This window comes from Passer domesticus, chromosome 1, assembly GCF_036417665.1.
Source record: "Passer domesticus isolate bPasDom1 chromosome 1, bPasDom1.hap1, whole genome shotgun sequence".
NCBI classification, from domain to species: domain Eukaryota; kingdom Metazoa; phylum Chordata; class Aves; order Passeriformes; family Passeridae; genus Passer; species Passer domesticus.
The window spans coordinates 32,534,803-32,557,891 of record NC_087474.1 but is presented as its reverse complement, the minus strand read 5'-3'; the positions used below and the strand labels follow the sequence as shown (position 1 = coordinate 32,557,891).

The 23,089-nt window shown below is 40.5% G+C and overlaps 1 protein-coding gene across 1 annotated transcript in view; it reads right to left on the bottom strand.

Annotated features, from left to right (window-relative positions):
* Window positions 1–2,516: 2,516 nt before the first annotated feature.
* The window catches only part of SNX10 (sorting nexin 10), a 35,019-nt gene continuing 14,446 nt past the window's right edge, over window positions 2,517–23,089 (bottom strand). Inside the window, exons 2-7 of the mRNA XM_064412761.1 lie at window positions 21,690–21,746; window positions 16,521–16,607; window positions 13,876–13,976; window positions 13,212–13,310; window positions 5,172–5,387; window positions 2,517–4,732 (exon numbers count right to left, since the gene is read on the bottom strand). Of these exons, the coding sequence (XP_064268831.1) occupies window positions 4,654–4,732; window positions 5,172–5,387; window positions 13,212–13,310; window positions 13,876–13,976; window positions 16,521–16,607; window positions 21,690–21,713 (606 nt within the window). The 5' untranslated portion in view covers window positions 21,714–21,746 and the 3' untranslated portion in view covers window positions 2,517–4,653. The remainder of the gene's footprint in view (window positions 4,733–5,171; window positions 5,388–13,211; window positions 13,311–13,875; window positions 13,977–16,520; window positions 16,608–21,689; window positions 21,747–23,089) is intronic.

Genomic DNA, 23,089 nt, shown 5'->3' with positions numbered 1-23,089 from the left:
AAGACTGGTCAATTAATTACATAAATCCTTCCCGATTCATTGTGCATTTTCAGGCGAGATTGTGTCTTACATAACCGGGTGACACAAGGCCTTTTGGCTCTCGCTGTTCCGCACAAAGGCCTCCATTTATGAGCCACCCAGGCCGCCAAACGCCATACCTGGGCCCGCCTAACTGCCTCGGTATAAAAATATAAATAAATTAACTGATAAATAGCAACATGTGCTTTCAAAATGCGGCGGAGCTGTGCGGGTCGGTGCTGGGGGGGGCGGGGGCTTCCCCGTGAGGCGGCAGGTGATGCCCCCGCCATACCGGCTGCGCGGCTGCGGGAGCAGCTCAGGGATGGGGACAGCCGGTGGGGAGCAGGAAAACCCAGAAATGACCCAAAACGGCCGGGCCGCCCCCGCGGAGCGCCGCGCCCGCGGAGCGCGCTCCCTGCGCGGGGCCGCGCCCGCTCCGCCCCGGCCCCGCCCGGCGGCGCCTCCCGCTGGCGCACAGCGCCCCCTGGCGCCCGGCGGCGAGTGCGGAGCGGCGCGGGCGCGGCCCCTCCTTCCGCGGGGGCGGCAGCGAGGCAGGGAAGGAGGGAGGGAGGCAGGGAGGGAGGGAGGGAAGGAGGCAGGGAGCGCTGCGGCAGCGCGGGCGGCCGCCCCCGCCCCGGCTCCCCCTCCGCCGTTGCCAAGGGCTGCGGTTGCCACGAGTTACCGGATGAAGGCTGGGCGGCCCCGCCGGCTGAGCAGCGGGCGCGGGGCGGAGCGGGGCGGAGAGCGCGGCGGCGCCAGGTAAGGCTCCGGCCGCTCCGCTCCGGGCCCCGGGGCGAGGCAGGGCGGCGCGAGGAAGGGCCGGGAGCAGCGGGGAGCGCGGTCTGGGATGCTGCCGTCCTTTTCCCTTTCCCCGCCGTTGGTTGTTTCGGTGTTTTTCCCCGTCTCCCCGTTTTTGCAGTGCTCCCGGCCGCTCGGCGCTCGTAGCGGCGGCGGAGCCCCGCGCACACGCGGCCACGGCCGCGGCCGCGGAGCGAACACGGGCTCCCGAAGGCCACAGCTCGATTTCTGTTTGGCAAGGCCACTTGAATTCATTTCTAAGGAGGTTTTGTTCCAGAAGGCAAAGAAGCGACTTAACCCGTTATGGTGCATTTTGAACACCGAAGCAGAGAATAATTATGTAATAATTTCCTAAAGCGTTTAGGCCTTTCCTGAAAAGAACCAACCTGAGACTGGAAATTATTATTTACATTTTTGCCACGTGGTAAAAGCTAGGGAAAAAAAGTAAAGCCCCCGGTCCTTAGCCCTGAGCCTAGTCCTGCAATTACAGGGAAACGACATAGGACCATACAAGGTTTATTCTTCTTCTTATCCATACCGTGTATAACAGAGCAAGTCACAAACATTTTTTGTTTTAATAATTCATTGTAATTATATAAAACTTAAATACTAATAATTCATTGTAATTATATAAAACTTAAATACTAATCAGGAAAACAAATTCAGTATGTCACCTGTCAAAAAAAAAAACGCGGACACTGAAGTTTGCACTGTTCTACAGCGTGGGATTTAGAATGTAAATTTGGATTTAGAATGTAAATTTCCCTCCATGCTTATAGAAATACAATGTGATGTAAACAACGATTTTCACTCCAAATACACCATCTTTGTGGAGTTTCTTTGCTATTTTTGTTGTAGAAAATATAAAGAAGTAAAAACCCAAACACAACAGAGTGTGTGTGTGTGTGTGTGTATACACAGTGTGTAAATATATCCACACATATAGATACCATATATATATGTATACATATATTTATGTATATATACACATATTACAAAAATAAGTGAAGAGTAAATTACACATGGTAAGTCATAAAGTGATTAGGATATTGATATTGAAATAAAGGAAACCTCACTGTCAGGTTTAAACATGAGCTAGAAAGTAGTAACTTGTTTTATTTAATTACTTAAAAGCTTTTAAGAAATCATCATAAAAATGAGGATGTAAAGCTATAAGCAAAAGAGGAAAAAAAGCTTTTGAATGCAATCAGATATAATGTAATCTGATTACTACTTCTAATTTATAAATTAGGTATTATCCTGTTTTTTAAAAAAAAGCAAGCAGGAAATGTCAGCATTGTTCAAAACTAAAAAATGAGAATCAAAATACCAGTGACAACTGATCAAACTGTGTGTCATAGTGCTGAAAAATTACCAAATCATTAAAGTGAAAAAAGACATTAGAATTATTTTTTGTTTAACATTTACATTTGTAAAAGTTACATTTAATGTTCCAATGAAACAAAATGCCTTAAAGCCTTTATATGTGATTATATACAGCTGATACATAAAGGAGACATACTGGAGAGCATGGAGTACTTTCCCTCCCCCATTAGAAGTAAAATTCTAGTAACACCAGCTACACAAACAACATTCAAAAGATAAATATTTGAACAAATTCCTGTCAAAGCTGAGAGGAAAGTTATAGTAGTCTTAGATTTTTTAAACAGAATGACAAAATAAGAGAATAACAATAGAGCTATTAGAAAACAAGTATTTATTTCAGAAACATTTTCATTTGGAAAATACTCGCTGGCGTATTGATAAGCTCCCAGAATTAAACAACACATTTAGCCACAAAGCCTCTCCAAACCTTGTGTTTCTGTAATTTTTGCCAGGTACTGAGGATGTGTTAGTAAGCCAGAACTGTAAAGTGCTTCAAGAGTTTAGCTCAATCTTTTAAAACAAAAGAAAAACCTACATTGTCTTAAATAAAAATGGTAATATTCTTCTCAACAATATTCCAGTTTTTCTTTTTAAATCCTTCCCATCTTTTAAATAAATTTGCTAAACAATTTTTTGAAGTGTGCCATCTTAAAAATAATATAGAAAAAAAAAATCAAGTAATCAAAATCTCTGACTGGCAGTAACAGCTATTTTTAAGCTGCTTTTAGTGATTACTTGTTGCTTTAATTAAAGTTACCACTTCTACATTAAAAATAGCATTACTGCTAACTCACATAGAAGCTGAGATGGTGAGTAGATACATTTGTGCAATTCAGTAAGACCGAGCAAAAAGAAACACACATATTTATCTTACAAAGTGCTACCATCAACAAAATACAGTGGCTTAAAGTAGTTACCTAAGAGATGTTATTCTCAGGCTACTAAAACCTGTTTCTAAAATTACACAGATTCCCAGCTGGATGCTTTAAAAGAAAAAAATATGCCCACACATGTTTATGCTACCCCTTACTAGCTGTCTATTTAATAATCTATTGTTTGTGTAATTCACAGGTTTAAAATGCCCCTTCTTTGAAAGTAACCACAGTTTTCATTAAAAAGAAAAGGAAAAAAAAAAGGAAAAAAAAAAAAGGAGCATGTATTTACATCCATTTCTAGGCTGGTAACTACCGCACTGAAGTTAATGGGAGCTTTGCTAGGGTGATCAGACCCCCTAGCTCTTTTTAATAGCAGTTAAATGTCAAATATAAATACAACACCACAGTGAAACATACTCCTTTGACAGGATCTGGGACAAGACACTGCGCAGCTGCTGTGAACAATAAAGAGCAAAACTGACACTTAATCAAAATAAGTGTTGGTGGTTAAGAAGTTGTGTTCAAGCCTGCCTTTTGGTTGTGAAAAAAAGTCAATATTCCAACGTGGTAACTACAGCCACAATGAAATCAGCAGCTCCTGTTGCTCACGGAGAGTGGAGAGGGCCACATCCATGCAGGGTGTTACAGCTATGTGATTATCATCATCTCACAGAGGGGGATACTCCCCACTTCAGCTGCTGAACTAAAACACCTCTACCAGCACCTTCAAACATAGATGCCTAAAGTTAAACATGTTGGGTGAAAGCCTGGCCCTAGCGAGGTCAGTGCAAAATTCAGCCGCTGGTTTTCATGGACCTCATCCAGGCTTTTCACTGGGAACAAGTATCCATAATTCCCTGGGAGCTGAGAATCTCCAGCAAGCCTAGAAATGATGTAATTTTTATTTATATTTCTAAACTTCTAAGCAACCATGCTCAAGAATTTTTGCCTTCAGTACTTACGCATGATAAAACCAGTCTTTCCATAAACATTACAGAAGGACCAGAGGAAGATGTATTTATATCTCAAATTGTCAGCAGCATATAGTTTGTATGAATGTTGTTTTGCTGATGTTGCTGAGCTACTTTAAAAAGTGAGTACCTTGGTGGGGTGTGTAATTTCATCACCAATGTCAAATGACTTCTAAAGATGAAACTTCTCTGATGCAAATGACTAAAAGATGCTTTGAATATGTTTGATATGATATACCAACTTTTAAGATGAGGAATTAAGTTATCTTTATTTTTCAAATCCAAGACACGCACTCACTGAAGGAATTATTTAAGCTGCCACATATGTCAGAAGAGCATGACTTACCCAATACTCAGATTTTTATAGTCACAAAAACATAAATAGGTGGCATGTAGACCTACACCAAGATACATGGAAAAAAAATCACCCAAAATATAGTATCAAGGTCTGTTTTGAGTATTTTGTAAGGACATATGGTTGCATTAACAATGGGTCTTTTAGGTACATGTTACCAGACAGCCCTGTTTGTGTGGTACACATAACCAGTAAACAAAGCAGAAACTGCTCTGTACTGTCCTTAAGGGTGCAATACAGGAATGATTTTTCATGATTCTTCAGAAGCTGGGCTTGCTTTACATCCACATGAAATGCTGTCATCACTAGGTCCGAGCCCGGAGGATGAACTGCAGAAAAGGGGAGAGGGGGGAGGAAAAAAAAAATAAAAGGAGGAAATTGGTTTTCACAACACACTCAAAGCCTGAGTAACAGAGGAGAACTTTAATTATCTCCAGTCACAAAGAGAGACAGGAAATTTGGACTTTTAATTAGCCATTTGGAGTGCAGTTGGATATTTTTTTAGCAAGATAATTTAAACGCGAATAATTCAAGTCTGACTAAATGAAATTCACATAATCAGAATGCAGATAATTGAATTTCTACTGCATTCATTAATTCAGTGTGGAGGTGTGTGTGAAGACTTCTATGATGAGCTGTCACAGCTCAATAAAATCTCAGTCAATTAATTTTTTCATTATCTTAGTATTACATCAACAAAAAAGTGAAGCATGTGCGCGTGTATGTATGGATATATAATCTCAGAAAGTAAGGATATACAGAAATCACCTCTCTGAATCAGAGTCTGCATCGTTTTTTCCTTTTTTTTCCTCTTCATCTTCTATAGGGAAACGTCTGTTCAGAGAGGCGAAACTGAGAATGGCATCAGCAACAGAGAATTTGGTCTGTCCAGAGACACAGGCCTCCATGTCTTCTGGGCTTAGCTGAGTCTGTAGGAAGAGGTGAAGCCTACTATCTGACAGCAATAATGCATCTTGTAGGATCCTGGAAAAGGAAAAAAAGGCAAATGTTTATATATAACCTGCACACACACACACACATATATATGTACAGAATGTATACAGAATATGTATATATTCTGAAGTGTTTTCCCAGAACAAATTCTAAATGATGTCCTGCTTTTAAAGTTTTCAGATGAATCCTAAATGAGTAACAGAAGGCAATGAACATATTAAAATGATTAGGTGCGTGTTACTTTCTTATTACATTATTTGGAATTTTAGGTGAGTAAAAACATGAAGCTAATAGTTAGGCACATCTGCTAATAGAATAACTTCAAGGACATTTCTTCCATTTAACCATCTGCTATTACCACATGGATCAATTAATGATTTTTAGGCAGTTAGAGGCATATACTCTTACGAAACTTTGGTATCTCCCTTTTTTAAAACAGCCAAGCTTTTATAAAAATTACAAGTCACCGATTTGTTTGGTGGAGTAAAGAAGTGTGTAAGAGACTTCATACATGTGCAACATTAGGACTTTGGAATACCTGTCAACAACTGAGCCAACACAGGTCAAAATTATTTACACTGTTGCACTGGTTTTAATTTACTTGCAGATAGTTTTCAGGGACTCTTAAATTTTATTTAATTCCAGCTATTATTTTCAAAAATAGGTTTTAAAATTTGGTTCATATATATTTTAAATTAAGCCTCCAAATAAATTTAGCACAGAGTATTTACTTAAAACACGTGAAAGCAAACAAAATACAATACATTCCAGTAACACACAAGGTTGCAGAGAGACTTTTCCAAGGCCTGAGAATTGAGGATCATTGTCTCTATTTTTAAAGAAAAGATACACAACTTTTCTTCAACATTTCTTTAAAGAAGGAATTCTTTACTATACAAATCCTAGAATGATTAACAAGAAACTTCTTCAATTTGTGTGTATTGTAATAAAGATGTCAGAGGTTATGACCACGCCGAAGAATGCTCCACATAAAATTATTAAAATATCTTTAAACTTCTCAAAGCTACTCAGACTCAATATTTACTTATTTATACCCGTTTAGGCTACAGTTTTTACCAAAAAAAGTCATTGCTGTGCAAGAGGAAACAAGAGATGACATTAATGTAAGAACTAGTAAGAGCAGGAAGAAATATTGCATTTTAAAGGTACTCTGACTAAAATGAAAAGTGTAACTGATTAGTTCCTTCTCTAGAATAAGATTAATGGTGTGTTTGGACTGTAACATTTTAAACACAAATACGTTCTGAAAACTGTTCTCTAAAGCGGCCAAGATTACAATAACATTTAATAAACACACAAAAGGATTTCTGGCTTCATTCAAGCCCATAAAAATCTGTCAAATTAAAATAAGTAGTAAGAGATCTCTACATGAAACCACGAGATACTTGTGTGCATGCACATTTCACTTGCCTAGGTGAACACGTAGTCTCAACCAAATAACTCTGACACCTTCCAATGAGGAAATGTCTCCAACGACCCTAATGATCTACCAGGTGTGGGTGAAATTCAGTCTCAGAAAGACCAGATTTTGCTGAAGTTCAAAACAAGCACACTTTCACACACAGAGAAAGCCTTTTTAATCCAGTCCGAATTCTCACCATTTTAATTGCAAATAGACGTCTGTAAAATCAATGTGGGTAATGAATTAATAGTCTTTGTAGTCTAAAGTCCAGCAAAGGCTGTGTAAAACTGGTTCAAAACAGAATTTACAGGTCCACACACCTTGACAGCAACAGCTTCATGATTACAGTTTGAAAAGCCATCATTCAGCAGCCACTAAAAGAGGATTTCAGCCTTGACTCTTGATCAAAACACACATTCCAAACAAAGACAAACATTGCAACAAAAAGCAGAGGTATCATTCCAAACAATAAATCCACTTTTACAGTTTATGCAATTGGGAGAGTAAATATTCTACTTCTCTTAAAAAAAACCAAACCAAAACTAAAAACAAAAAGAAGAAAACCAAAAGAAAAATAATGTGCCGCCTGAGTTTCCTGTAGAGTAACTACAGTTACTGTTTTTCCCAGGCACAGTGAGGAGATGCACATTTCTGCAATTCTAACATTTGCGTGTCTAATGCCAAATAACACAGCAAAAAGCCAAGTCATTAAATTCTTTGAATGGCATTTAGTTTCACAGATTTTCCTCTTGCTGTACCTTCAAAAGTTTCCTGCCAACCAGTGAAAACACGAGTAACTAACTGTTCATGAGATTACACTACACTTACAGCTCTGTTGCTGTTTGAAATGTATTTTATTTTCTTTATAAAATAACGGGTAATCTTTAAAATTGATTTTAGATGGTTTGAGGCATTACACCAGAGAAGTAATGAGCACTAATGTCAATGATATTGGACACAAATTCATTTTAGCTTTATTTCATGTCCAGTACAATTCTGCTAAGCCTTGAACTGCTAAAGCACTGTTATTAACTCGGCAGTAACCTAACACATGGAACAGCAAACAAAAGTGATAAGAGTACAGACTGATCAGGACCTCAAGGCTACTGTCCTTTTTCTGCAGCTATAATTCAATTTCCAATTTTACTTTACATTGGACTCATTATTTCACAGTAATTTTCTTTTCTGCTTCATAGTGCCATCTGGAGGCGAAGGGAGTGAAGAGAAACCAAGGTGCAGAAATGGAAAGATGTTCATAAAGCTAATCACACCCACACTCATATACGTATATGTTCACATGTGTGAACACATGTGTGTTCACTATGTGTTCACATTGAAACACCCAATGCATTTTGCAAATAATTTAAGACCATCCTGAAAGTAGATATACAAATACCTTTTACCTGGTTTTACCCTTGAAGAATTTCTGTTTTCTCTTAATTAAAAAATAACTGCTGCTTTTCCCACCCCCTCTTAACCAACAGGTTAGACTGCTTTTTAATTGCGAGCTTCAAGCAACCAAAATGTAAAATAAATACGTGTAAGACACCCGTTAGTGTTATGCTTTTCCCTTCAAAATACTCTTTCTTCAAGGGAATACCCACACATTTGTCACCAGATGGTACTAGTAGTATTTAGTACTGCTATAGCAGTTGCTCTCTGAGGGCTTTTGCTGTCCTGGGGGCTCACTGTGTGAAGGGCTTGACATTTAAAAAGTAGACTTGGCTTCAAGGGCTTAAAAAATGAAAATTACAAACCACCACCTAACAAATTAAAAAGGCAGGAGGAAGGGAGGAGCATCAATGCTCGGATGTCTTCACGGAGGCTGGACGCGTGCGCGGTCCCGGCACAGCCGGCAGCGCTCCCAGCGCCGCTTCTGCACTTTCCCTGCAGCCAGTGCCAGGCAGGGCTGTGCTCACAGTGATGGAAATCAGCGCTACCGGGAGAGTCACGGCTCATGGTAATCATTCCTGTAAACTGACTGGGCGCATTGAAGAGAACAACAGACCTTCTATGCAAGAAGAACGAAAGGGTAAACCCTGCAAGTCTTGATCCCATCAGTAGTCATTACTTGTCAGAGATTTCACTCCTCTTGGCCAGATTGCTCACATGCATAATGACTACTTATGTGATTAAGGGGGCTGTAAGATAAGGCTCTACATTAGAATTAGAGATAATAAAGTAATTTTTTATTCACAGCCATGTGAATCTTTGTTTGTAAGCTTTCAGTAAATGCTCGTGATCTCTAGACCTTTAAAGAAGCAAGACTGAAAAACATCACAAGCAGAAGAAATAATGTCATTTTTTAGGAAATGCTGGATACTATGTGAGGAATATTTCTCTTTTCCTGTGTTATGGCAAGAATATTTACAAAAGAAATAAGCATGTGTTTTTTGTTATTTGGACAAGGTCCAAAATCTGGTTTTCTTCACCATGATTTTATTATGTATATTATACACTGTTCTGCTGGAGAAAAACAACATATGGCTGAACAGTACAACCTAATCCTAACTAAAGATTTCCTGTATCTACTGTAACCTAATACAATGACAGATGCATACTTGAATGTGTGTGGAAGGTTAACACTCCGATTTTGTTTTCGACAAATTTACTCTGCCCATTTATATCAGCTCATGAGAGCAAGGGAAAAACCCAAGGAGCTGAGAGACGGATGACAGCCTGTGCTGTGGTGCCCTCTATTGAGCATCCAGCCTCTCATTCCCAGCCCACACCAAACAAAGCCCCAGTTTCCTCTTTTTAAAAAAATGACTGTGTTTCCTCGTTCACTTTTTATATGGGAGGAAATGTTACTGATATTAAGCAACTGTGAAGCAACTGTTGGGTATGTGATAATGTGTGTGGTTAGGAGAAGATTAAGCCACATGTGCCTGCTACACATTATTCTCTCACCAGATAGGAAATAGCAGCAAGGCTCCTCTGGAGAGAGGGAACTTGTCCAAGGTGGTTCCACCTGCCCCACAACTGCCAATGCTCCTGCTTGAGCCGGTGGCAGGGGCAAGCTGGCATCCATCCCTTTAGGAGCCAGTCTCCTGCTTTCACATCCCTGAGACAGCACCCAGTGGAGACACCTCCAGAAGAGACCTCTGACCCTTCACCAGCTGCAGCTCATGGGACTGGAAAAGGCAAGGAGGTGCCTGACACCAGACGCCTTCAGAAAATGGCTCTGCCTTAGGCAGATGAATTTTGGGTGGCTTCCTCACCCTGGCTCCCAGCAAGCCCAATGCATGGCCCTCTGCAGCAGCAGCACTGTGGATACCCTGTAGTCCCTGTGGATCCATGCATTTTGTTTCTCAAAACTCTCAGTGTCTTCTACCCCGTCATAAACTGCATGTCTGAAAAGTAATTGAAGAGTAATCCTTCTCCATAAATCATGCAAGTTTTTGGGATCCGACTATATTCAATAAAAAAAGTCATCAACTGAACATTTCATTCAAAATGGCTTTCTCAATTCATTTTCTCATGAGGAAACCCACTTGATCTTCTCTGAGGGTAATCTAAATCCCAAAGTTAGACCTGCCCAGCTACAAATGGACGAAAACAAAGAGGATCTTGCAGAAACTAAAATTTTAAGATAGTGTTTTAATTTTGATCTCTGGTTTAAGAATAAACTTTTCTGAGAATTCACAGGCATCCTCAAAGGACGAGGATATTTAGTAGTAAAAACACATAATTTTCCTTATTCTTACAAAGTAATTCATAATTGAAAAGGGGCTAGCTGACTTCCGTTAATGCAAATGGCCTCTTGAAATATTAAATTATGCCCAGACAAGAAGTGAGCTTTACAGCTCTTCATCACTCAAGAGATAATAACCTGTAAGACAAGTAGATCTTACCCTGCATTTGTGCAGTAAAACCAAATCAAAACGGGACACCTGTTCCCAGATTTCACCAAAATCTAGTGCTTAACTTCCCAGCTGTTGGCCTAATTCTTACGCTACTGTGCTCAGCACGGAGAGGCTTCACAAAGGCTCTAAGTACACACTGTGCCCTGTGCTAACTTGTCCTGGAGTGGAAAGTGAGGAAGGACAATAGAGCTCTTCAGCCATCCACATACAGGCAATATGGAAGTGCTCCCAGGGCCAGAAGCTGAGCACTAGAGAGCCTCCAGCTGCTCAATCCTGGCTCCTCAGGCACATGGCTCCTGCAGAGGCAGGCACTACAGCAATCTGGTCATACAGCACAGGGCACAAACCACGACTTTGAAAGATCTAAAACCCCTCTTCAGAGATGTCTTGGATCCTGCTAACACCTGGGATTCCTGCATCACAGGCAGGCATTTAAAAATGTTACCTGTGAACCTCTCCCCAGACACGTCCACATAGGTTTGAATTGAATTTCTTGCCACTGCCACAAAGAAACACCAGTAGGATTGTGAGCTTGTCATTGCTGGGGTGAATGGAGTTCTCTTAGCAGTTTTGGGCTAGGGTCCCCCTTTTCTAATGTATCACAACGTGCAGCATCCAGACCCAGCACTTCAGTAAATTCCAGTGTGTATGTTATATGTAATATCTGTGTAACATATGTATATTGTACATATATATGCATATTGTACATATAGAACATACATCTATACAGAATGCATGTGTATATTTTACATTCATACATATATTATACCTATATATTATACCTAGGTATACATATATTTTATACTAACTATCATTAGGGAGTTCCACAAAATTCAATTTCAGAAGAAGAATCACAACCTTTGGTTCAGCGTCATAAATGGGGGTGGGGGAAGCATCACGGCAGCTGATCCAATAGGAAGATGCCTTCTGTGAGCAGCAGCAGCACAGCGGAGCCAGCCAGCAGAGGGCAATGGCACAGCACATACGGTGCCAGCCCAGTGCATCTCAACACAACCTCTGAAAATTCCTTCCAACTGCTCCCCAGGGCTGAGAGAAAGCTGACACTTTTCTTGCACTCAAGTTTGAACATTTAAATCATTACCTTACAACTGAGCTGCCTCTTTTCCCACTCCTGGACTAACAGCAGCATGATGAAATGCTCCACATGCTGTCATTTTCTGCTGTCATTATTCATTTAAACTACAGTCATCCACCAAATTGGAGCATGAGGATGTCTTTTAAGATAATCTACCTTTCTGTTTTGCCTTTTGAAGTGCAGACAGCAGATGTAAACATTCCTGCTGCTGATATACCTTGTTACCAGACTGGCCTCTTTCAAAATGAGAGTGTTTTTTTGAAATGCACTACCCCATGGGGCAGCACAGCTAAGACAAAACTGCTCAGACACTGGAACCTGAGCTACCACACTCTTCATATTATTGCTGACATGCTTCTAGGAGCACAGCCCTTCCATTTCACTGCTTTTCTTTCCTGAGGTGTAAAAATACCCTCTAATCCTTTTCTGCTTTCTCTTCCCTGTCTCACATGCCTTCAGCCAGTATTTATTGGCTGACCTTTTGGCCACAGATCCCATATAACTGCATGCAGAATATTATTCCTGCAGCAGTTAGCTGTCCCTGCCTTCAGCTGCTAAGCCTAACAAATATACCTCGGGACCAATGATTTGTTGTCTGTTAGGGAGGCTTATAATACACTGACTGGAAAGAAGATGAATAGCCTCTACTTGCAGTGTTTCACCATGCCCTTACCCCGAGCAGCAGCTAAAGACAGCCAGAGGCACACACAGCTCCTGCTCCAGCAGCTGTGAGTAGCCTGCTCTCACACCAGCAGTGCCAGGGCACAAGTATGGCACAGAAAAAGCAGAAAATAACCCCAACAGGGGCTCAGCCTCTGCAGAAGGTGAAGTGGTCACAGCAGTGGGATTGAGGGATGCAGTACTGGAACTCATACACTACTCCCTTGAAATGCAGGTCAGGGTCTAGCTAAACATGATGAATGATTTTATACAGATTGCAGCTGCACTGAAAATGGTCACAGCTGCTAGAGCTTGCTTATGCTAGTGGGATTGGTAAACAAAGCAATTTGCATTATAGGAAAGCTCTGTGTTAGGAGATCTCACTAGAGAATTCTCCCAGGCTCACAGGGGTTTAGCCCACAGAGACGCTGATTTTCCATGAACATAAAGGGGGGGCTTTCTTTGTACAAGAATATCCAGCTCCTTACTGAAAGCTAGAAATAGACATCACAGTGAAAGATCTCCCAAACTTAGTATGCAATTGCAAAGTGATTTAAATTTAAGCCTATTATCTATAATCAGTGCAATGAAACACAATGGAAGAGAGCCAGCTGAAGCCTCCTTCTAACCAACCAATAGAGCTGAAGTCACGTGTATGAATTATGACAGTGCAAGTAAAAAATATAACTAAATGTGTAGCATGTACAGATGACCACATGGTGGCTCTCAAGTACCAGAGATGAGCTATTTTAAACCAGAAATTGATGACCTCATAAAAATTCCAACACCTCTGGATAGGCTGTACTCACTTTTCCAGGAATTCTTGCAGACCCTGACGGCGATGGTCCACGTGATTAGGATTGTTCATGTTGAAAAAGGGAGTTTTGGATGGCAGTTCAGGTAGCTGTCTTTATAAACAGGAAAAAAATACACAGTTAAAACCAAATGTGGAGCAGCAGAGAAAAATGCAGAAAGCAAACGCCAACCCCAAGCATGTGAAAATCATGGGTTATGTTCCAGAAGCTCTTGGAATCAATTTGGGAACACAAGGCTGAGAAACTGAAGGGCTTCTCACACATCTCAAAGGGGAAAAATAAACTAATCTGATTTCTCTGTTCCAGTTGTTAAGCCTGCATCCACATCTGGCTGGGTCTCTATAGTGCATGCAAGACCTAAACACATAGAAGAACAAAGAGGAGGTGCAAACACCTACACTAGATTGTTATTTCTGCTACTCGTGCATAGCTAAAGAAAATACAGATCAAGTCTCTTACAAATTAGAGGGGAATTCACCAAAAAAAGCCTGTAAGTACAAACCACATTCTTCTGAGTTTAAAGCACATAAAATGCATTCTACAGAATGAACTTGTGCTAGTAAGAAACACAGGATACATTCAAGATCTGATTTCTGTAGTTCTCTGCATTAGGATGAAACAATCCATCCCTCCATGACTGACATATAAAGTTGCTCACATAAGCACTGCATTGCTCTGAAGCCTCTGTCGCAGCCAAACAAATTCTCGATAGCGTCGTCTAACACAGGATGTTTTCCTTGTAAAGCATATACTGTTTGTCTGTTGGGAAATAAAAACACATTTAATTTGCAAATCAGCTTAAGCTAAAGTGCAGGCATGGTATTAGCAACACATCCAAAATGTTATACTAATGCCCGAGACACCAATGGAAAGCTTGACATTGATTCAGTTTATGTTAAGGACTTTACCTCAGACAGGACTGGTGACAGTTTCTACTGCTTCTCAGGGAAATATTTTTCATTGCTTTCTTTTTAAAAGCATGAGATTTGGATTACAGTACAACTTACAGAAGCAGGAAAAACAGACCTCAGAAAAAAGTTTCAGTAGATAATGCCAATCTTTGCAGGGGAAAAATATTCTAGCTATTCTAGTTACAATCCTGCAAACAGGTACACAGTTTTTCCAGTGTGTGGTCCCAAATTAAATCAAACCAAAGAAACTAATGCGGCTGCTCTCTGCAAGTAGCAGCATTTGGAAATTTTCCCACAGAACACTATTAGTTCACTAGGAAAACGCCAATTCATCAAAAGAGAAACACTTTGTGGAAATTAAATATTTTTGCCAAATTTTCCAACGGAGCATACATTTAAATTAAATCCCATATACCAGACAGGACTGCATTAGCAAACTGCCTGCAGTCCAGCCCACCCTCCCTGTCTGCCAGGAGCCGTAAGTCCAGCCAGCCACAAGATGCAGACTGTAGAGAGCACAAAGACGTCAGCCTCCTGGAACAGAGGAGCACACCCAGGATACCGCACAGCTTAAGAAGATAAATGCTCCAAGAGCTGGGTAGAAGGGGAACTCAGCTGGCCTAAAAGCCACTGAGAAGGATGGTAGTAGCACTGACATAGGGACTTGGTCTCCTAAAGCTCTGCATTGTGGTGGCAGGAAAGTGAGTTGATGCTTGATAGCTTCAGAGATGCCGAGTGATGGATGATATATCACTGTATGCTGGCTTTGGCTGGGGGAGAGTTAACTTCCTTCACAGCAGTTGGGGCTGTGTTTTGGATCTGTGCTGGTAACACAGGGATGTTTTAGTTACTGCTGAGCCCTGCTTGCACAGAGGCAGGTCTTTTCTGCTCCTCACCCCAGCCCACCAGCAAGCAGGCTGGGGGTGATGGGAAACTGGGAGGAAACACAGCTGGGACAGCTGATCCCAACTGACCAAAGAGATATTCCATACCATATGGCATCATGCTCAGCAACAAACTAGGGTGGAGGTTGGCTGGGGACAGCCACTGAGCATGGGTTATCTGGCGCTGAGCATATGTTTTTGTTTGCATCACTCGTCTTTCTACAGTTTTATCTATTTTTCTTTTCAAATTTTCTTTATTAGTGTTGTTATTATTACTACTTAATATGATTATTAATGTTATTACTACATCTTGATTATTAAACCGTTCTTATCTCAACCCATGAGTTTTCTCTCTTCCACCTCCCCAATTCTCCTCCCTCCATCCTGCTGGTGGGGCAGAGGGGATGTGAGCAAGCAGCTGTGTGGGGCTTAGCTAACGGCTGGAGTTGAATGAAGACACATTGGGTCTAAACAACATCTCCCCAACTCAGCAGTCATTCAGAAAACCTTAATACACTTTTATTCAGAGGCACTGATGTCTGTGAAACAGTAATACAGCACCCATCCTACCAAATCTACAGAATTTCTATTTACCAGAAATGAAAAATATGATTACTTTGGAAGTGGTACTGAAACACATTGCAAATTAAAAAGTTTCACAACTCTGACTGCCACACAGGAGAGAAGTACTTATCACACAGACATTTAATAAGTCATCATTTGACTGCTTGCTCTCATACACTAACTGCTGAACTCTTCCACACAATAAGGAAATGCTTTTGGTATTGTGCCAAGAATTAATCATGTAACTTGGTGCTCTCCAATACCTTTGTTTTACACTGCAATTAAAATCCTTGGATCTTGATTTGAAAAATTAGGATAATGCCTTCCATACGTCATCCACCAAAGAAAAATCAAGAAAACAAAATTATGTATAATACAGATTTATGGCACAAAAGCACCATAATGCCAAGTGCATTCCCATTAACATATGGTGGACTACAATCACAAACCCAAACTTTACACATCCAAGCACCACTAAATTAGCATAATATCAAGGTACAACCACATTGAAAACAACCACATTGCAGCAACCACTAACCTGGCAAAAAAAACAGAGGAGAATTTAAAGTACAAATAACCAGATAATTACTTGAAAAGGAAGTTATTTTCCCATGAATACCTGAACATCAACATTCTTCTACGACGGTAAGATATCACTGACTGTAACAGTCTTCTAGTCAATAAGTAAAGCTAAGGATTGTTGCAAGACACTGTGGAATGCACATGTGAACACATTAGGCTCAACCCCAGCTCTGCCAGACCTATGAAATGGCCATTGGCAAACCCACTTTACCTGTTCCACTGCACCCTACTTGTTAAAAAGAGAATAATAGCCTCCAGCATCTGAGAAGCAGAAATTCCATTTATATCCCAAAGACAACCCTGGCTTGGACAGAAACAGCAATAAGAGCCTGAAGAATCTGTTCTCATATTTTCATACTTACATGAATAAATATCTCATAGTCTATGTAAGAATGCCATGAGTCTTCTTTCTGTATCCTGGGGTCTCGCACCAAGACAGTTACAAATTCCTGTAAGTGCATAATAAAAATCAAGCAATTAATTTCAGAAGACAAAGGCAGCCTTAAAGACTCTCTTGACTGTTCTGCTGCTCCACAAACTACTGAGTCAGATTAAAAGCTGAACTGCTGTTTTATTGAATTTTGCAACCCTATAAATGGAGAAGCATAAAGCAATGAATCATCTGAGCTACACCACATGTCTGGGAAAGTCCCTGCCAAACTGCTAGCTGAAAAGGAATATTTCAGATTAAGTAACACTGTGAAAAGTCATACATGTTTCATGCATGGGAGACGAGATCTTGGCAGCAACAATCTGAAAATCTAACATTCAAAGTCACGCATGTAAAGGAGGAGGCAGGTATTTCAGGCTTTTCCTACATTTGTAATCAACACTGACAAAGAGCGCAACTGCAGATGCAGCACTGGGGCATTTATGTAACACTAATGGGAACTGGAAGAGACTGAAGAATTAAATGTTTCTCAATACTCTCAGCTAATGATCAAAATTTTGTTGTAGAAAAACAACACCAAACCAACCCCCAAATCCTGATAAATCTGTATATTCATGCTAGGATGGAAACTATTCCTTTAAAATACAATGTTCAGAAGTGTGCTTAAATACCTGCTACTTCTGGAGCACATGTAGAGGCTGCCCTACTCCAACTGCTTAAATAAGCTATTCACCCCAAAAGCTAAGCCAACCACTTAGCAAAGACTTAAAGAAAAGTGTATCACTTTAAGCTGTAGATATATTCCCCCTGAGAGGAAGGCACCGTGCAAGATCTCCAGGTACAGGAATCAACTGTAGGAGGAATGACAGTGTCTCTGGTAAAAAAAAACCATGCTTTTTTTAGTGCGTATTTGCATAAATCAAGAAATCTTGAACTAGAAAGCTCTCAAACTGTGTCTTCCTATGTCCAAACCAAAGACATCAGAAATAAAAGCTTTACTCTTCAGCCAAGTATTCTCCCCTAACACACGCTTGCATGTACCACCACTGCAAACCTTCAGTGGACTGACAGGAGAACAGCAACCTTGAAGGGTGAAGATACATTTTTTCCTGAACAGCCACTGCACTCTGTAGTAGCAGAGAGACATTCAACGTCTGGATTAAATAATTTTCCTCCCTGATTTCCAGGTGTTACGGAGATGGGGAGCTGTGGCTCGATGGCTGGACACAGCTTGTGGTTTTATGTCACTTAGCCCAGCTCCTGGTCCCAGAGGTGTTTTCTGTATAACTGGTGGCTACCCTTCTGGTGAGTATCATAAACACCTTGCCAAATAAAGCACATTTGAAAGGCTCCTGCCCCTCTGCTGCTTCTTTCATCTCTGAAGAGCACAAGAGGGCCAATCCTCCCCTGCAGCTTTTTAACCCCATGCCAGCATGACACAAGAGGAACAAATGATCAGAGCTTTAATCATTTCTACCAGCTGAGGGTCATGCCTTTACTTTTACAAAAACACTAGCAGGACACATGAGGAAGTTACTTCTGCTCCAGAGAAGATATTCAGCAATGTGCTAAACACAGGAGAGGACACCATTTTTTGGGTTTTCTCCACCTGCCTCACGCTCTATAATATTTACCATACATAGGTAGGTAGGTAGATAAATAGAGCAGACTTTCAGACCCACTGTACCATCTTTTTACATCGCAAGTTTTTGTCTTCCCCAAATTCCTACTTCCCTGTGTCCCAATCTTCTCCAAAGCTGCAACCACTTCTCAACATACTTTCTTTCCTTTGTTGAGCACTAAATGCATCAGTCCTGCAAGTGGAAGGAAAGAAATCATGCTAAGAAGCTTTCAACAGGACACTGTATTCATCTTCCCTTCAACTGCTGCAGCACAGGAATCACAACCTCAGGCAGCCTGTTTATAACCTGACCTCAGTCTCCTTCTTCTCATCTACTGCTCTATCAGCTTCTTGTTGACTTCCCTTTAGTCCAGGTTCCCCAAATTACCCCATTTCCAAATAACCTTCCATAACCTTCTCCTTTGTACACAATCAAAACAGTCTTTGAAGTAAAATACTTCTTTCAAACCTTTATAGTACCAAAGTATTGTGACTAAAAGTTGCTAATGGATATGCTGTTGGTTAGCTATGACTTACCTTGCAAACCATTCCAGACCACAAGATTTGCATTGGAAAACTTCTGTACACTTTTAACTTGCAATTAACTAGTCACTGAGTTTCAACAAGAAGGAAGTTAAAACCCTTCAGACTCTACCTACCAAAGAAATGAGACCTGCTCTATATGCCATGGCAGGAAGTGTCTAAGCAGTAAAGAAGTGAGCCAAAAGTAAAAATGATGTGCAGAACAGCAGAGCACCTCAGCAAAATGCAGCCCTCAGACACAGTCACGGTCAGCTTTGATTTGAAACACTAGGATTTCAACAGAAGACTGGGTGTTCCTTTTTTTCCCCCCTTATTTACCAAAAAATGACAATACTGAGTTTAGAATGAAGCAAGATAAAAAGTAAGCAACTAGAAATGAAAACTAAAAATGTACAGCCTTTCTCAAGATTTAAGGTTACTTCCCCTATTCATCTCTTGAATTCAGGAAGTGTTATTCCCGTTACAGATTTTGCTGGTCTGAAACAGTGGCATTGCACATGTAGACTGTTCCTTCTCTTGACCTTTAAGTCTTCTCCAGAATACAAGATCCCACTGGGAAAACAGCACTGCTTCTAATCAAAGCAGACCTAACCACCCAGTATAAGTGATGATCCACTGCCAGAAAAGTTGCCTGTACTTTTGCATCCCTAGAATAAAGATCAGTATTCACATAAGAGACTATGTTATGGTACAAGCAGAGTTAGGTGGCAGAATACTCAGTTCTCTATGAGAATAGTGTTATATGCTCAGTCCATCCTGCATTCACTGCTCACAAACAATCAGGAGATTACAGCAATACTGGGTAATAACTGCCTTCTCTTCTCTCTGTACTCCACTCCCTCCCCATTTTGTTATAAAACTGAGCATACTCTCAATAGATATGTCTGTTCTCAAGCAATGCACTGTCCACCTGGGGGAGGTGACGCTGACCTCTCCCTCCCACAGACCACTTGAAGACTAAATCATCTGTCACAAAACTGTATTGCAGTCCAGCTGTACAACGTGGGAGACTCAGTACAAAGACAGCCAAGGTTTCAGGGACTTTTTACTTTTGCCAGCTGCAATCCTGTACAAGGTGTCTTCCTCCCCTTCCCAGTGCTGCTTGGTTTTTCCAGAACTGCAGATCTATCTAGCTATTATGTCACACTATACATATTTCAGTTGCGGCTTTTTGATTTTTGTTTTGTTTTGTTTTTTGGGGTTTTTTTTTGTTTTGTTTTGGGTTTTTTTGTTGTTGTTTTTGTTTTGTTTTGGGGTTTTGGTTTTTTTTTTTGAGTTGTATTGTTGGGTTTTGTTTGAGTGGCACAATACATGATTCATATATCAATGCATTCAAGAATATGTGTCCTGTAACGCTTCAGAGCAACAATTCTCTCAAAATCAAAATTTGCTGCTGACAGTTAAAAGCGTCCAGGCTTGGGCAAGAAGGCCTCTTGCACTGGGAACAGTATATACTCAAGGGAAAGGTACTGAATGATGTGACACCTCCATTTATTCCTTCTCTCTGGAAACTGCAATATTCAGAGGCAAACAATTTTCTGTCCAAACTGCTAAAGCTATAGCTTTGATATGGATCACAGCAGACATGCTGACCTAAACATCCTCATGAATATTCACAATCTTCAAATCTACCCCAAAAGCAGTCAGAACTACTTAACAAGCAGGAATTGCAGAGCAGTTTCTCTGGCTGGGTGTGCCTTTTAATTCCTGGCTAAACCAGCCAGTTTAAGCATAGCACTGGTGGTATTTTGCTACCCTGTCCTCACGGCCAGGAGCAGTCCAAGTAGACTGGGTCACACATAAATGACAAAATGGCCAAAGTGACACCCAAACCTGGACTACATCTACTCCCTCATGGTTACAGACCTGTGCAAAGAATGTGAGTGTTGACAGGAGACTGCAAGGACAGCACTGAAGTCACATAGACACAAGCATGGAAAAACAAAATGTTCCATTTTGGATCTGCCTCTAAAGGAAAAACAACCCATAAAGGCAGCTGAAGCAAACACAATAAATCTTTCTCTTTTAATTTTTCATTTCTTTTTTTCTTCCCCTTCTCTCTTTTCTTTTGTTGGATATATTTCTGCATAATGCAATGGATTCCTCAGAGAAAAGGGTAAGGCAGAAGCCTTCCTACATAGAATTTGACCACAAAAAATGTGCCTTTCTCAGAAATCTCTTAACATTTTCCTACTAGGAAAATAGGAAATCTGACATGGAAACATCTATTTTTAATATGACGGAAAAATCTACCACAATAAGGAGAAATAAAAACAATCTCACATTGGTTGATTAGTTGTATTAATCATTTCAGCTGCATTTTAATTCAAATGTCTGTGCTCAAGACTGTATCAGGTGATGAGCTTGTGCTCCTATTACACATGTGATTAGTCAATAACCCTTGAAGAGTAATTTTCCACAAAGCTTCCAAGAAAAATAGCATATCCCATCAGGTTGCCTGTTAGTAAAAGGATCAGCCACAAAGGACATGGGACTTTTCATGCTGTGGGTGTTGGCATCTTCACTCCATGCATGCTGTGTAGTAAGGCTGATAAGAAACTAAGAGCTGAGACAAAATAATTTGTTGAAACTTTTAATGTTCATTGGACTGAGCAGAAGAGAACATTCAAGTGGAATTCTTGTGGTCCATGCAGCTGGTAATCAGAGTTCAGACTCAGATCCAAGTATTAGCCCTATAAAATATCTAAAACTGATTAAAAAAAGACTCCATCCAAATCCTTCTCTCCTGTCTCAGTGCTTGAGCCCTTTATGCACAGTCACTTACTCTGAATGAATATCTGATTCTTCTATCAGACTTTAACAGAAGGAACTGGCACTGCATCATTCCAGAATATTCTGTATCCTGGCAACTAAAAGTATGAAGAATACAACCAGTCTTCCCTGATCCATGCGAATCATAATGAAATTCAATCCATAACTTGAATCCATTTTTATTAAAGCTTAGATACCACTTACCTGTTTTTCATGTTTTGGCGTCATCTTCACTGGTTTGTAGTAAAAAAAAAAATTAACCTGAAAAAAACCAAAACAGAATAGACATCAGATTGGTATTTAGTAATTATTTAAAGGTCATTATCACTTTTGCCCTTTATTAATAGACAGTGGAAAAAGCCAGGCTTAGTGCCATATATGGCAGAAAACACATTGCATTACCTCTATCACAGAATTTATTCATTTTTTAAATAATCCCTTTTTAGAAGCACTGGGCTAGTCCCCTTCTCTATATATGTGTCATACTTGACAGTCCAGTTCATCTCTGGAAGTCAGTGCTTTTCTTTTCTGCTCCAAGAGCCATCTCAGGGCTCATCCTTGCACCCACCTCCCAAGAGCTCCCAAGAGCTCCGCCAGCACTCCCAGTGCACAAACACAGCCAAGGCAGTGCTGCCTGTGCCTCACTCCCAGGTACCCAAGAACGAGTCTGCGGGACTGCAGCTGAGGTCCAGAGACCCTAAAACATCTGAGTTAAAAGAAACAAATGCCCATCTCAACCATCTTCCTGAAACTGAAAGAACTGGAGCTGCAAACTGCTTGGGTCCTTCAGGAGAGCTAAAACTCAGGCTAAATTTCACAGCATTAGTGTTTACAAACCTCCATGTAGGGGAGGATATAATCAGACCAAATCAAAACATCCTGTCATTAACTTACATCTTAAATCTACTCTCTCACTGAAAATCCCAACAAATTTTTAACTGTGTCTGCAGTCCAATAAATTGGACAGTTTGTTCAGAACAGGTACCCACATGGGAAGGGCAGGACAGCTTTATTTACTTGCCAGCTTATATACACACCACCTCCTGTTTAGTGATACAGAGCTTGAAGCTGCTCTTGCTATTATACAACTACATATTTATGTCAAGCCCAGCTAAGGAGTGCTGAACACCCCACCCCTGCCCAATGCCTCTTACAAACATTTGAAATTACAGGCTCCACCCATTTTAATAAAACTGGGCACAAAGATAAGCACACATACATTTCTTATACCAGGAAATTATTCTGAAACAAACACTTTGTTCTCAAATTTCTATAGGGTCAGTCATATCAAAGTAGGATACTCTGTTTCCAAATAAAAATGACCATACATAAGACTTCATCCTAAAGGGTGCTGTTGTACAGTTCCCATCTCCATAAAGATAAGGCCATAATTTCACTTCTATAGCTAGAATGGTACTGATAAAGTAGGAATATAAAAAACACACTCAAATACTCTTTTTCATAAAAACCCTCTATTTATATATGCTTAACTAGCATGTATGTTTCAAGCTGAAGTTACAGAAGAGCACTCAAACACTTGCTGCACAGGCTCAGCAGTGTCAAGCATCTGTGCAAGGTGGGGGTAAAAATTTGGCTCACTCGTG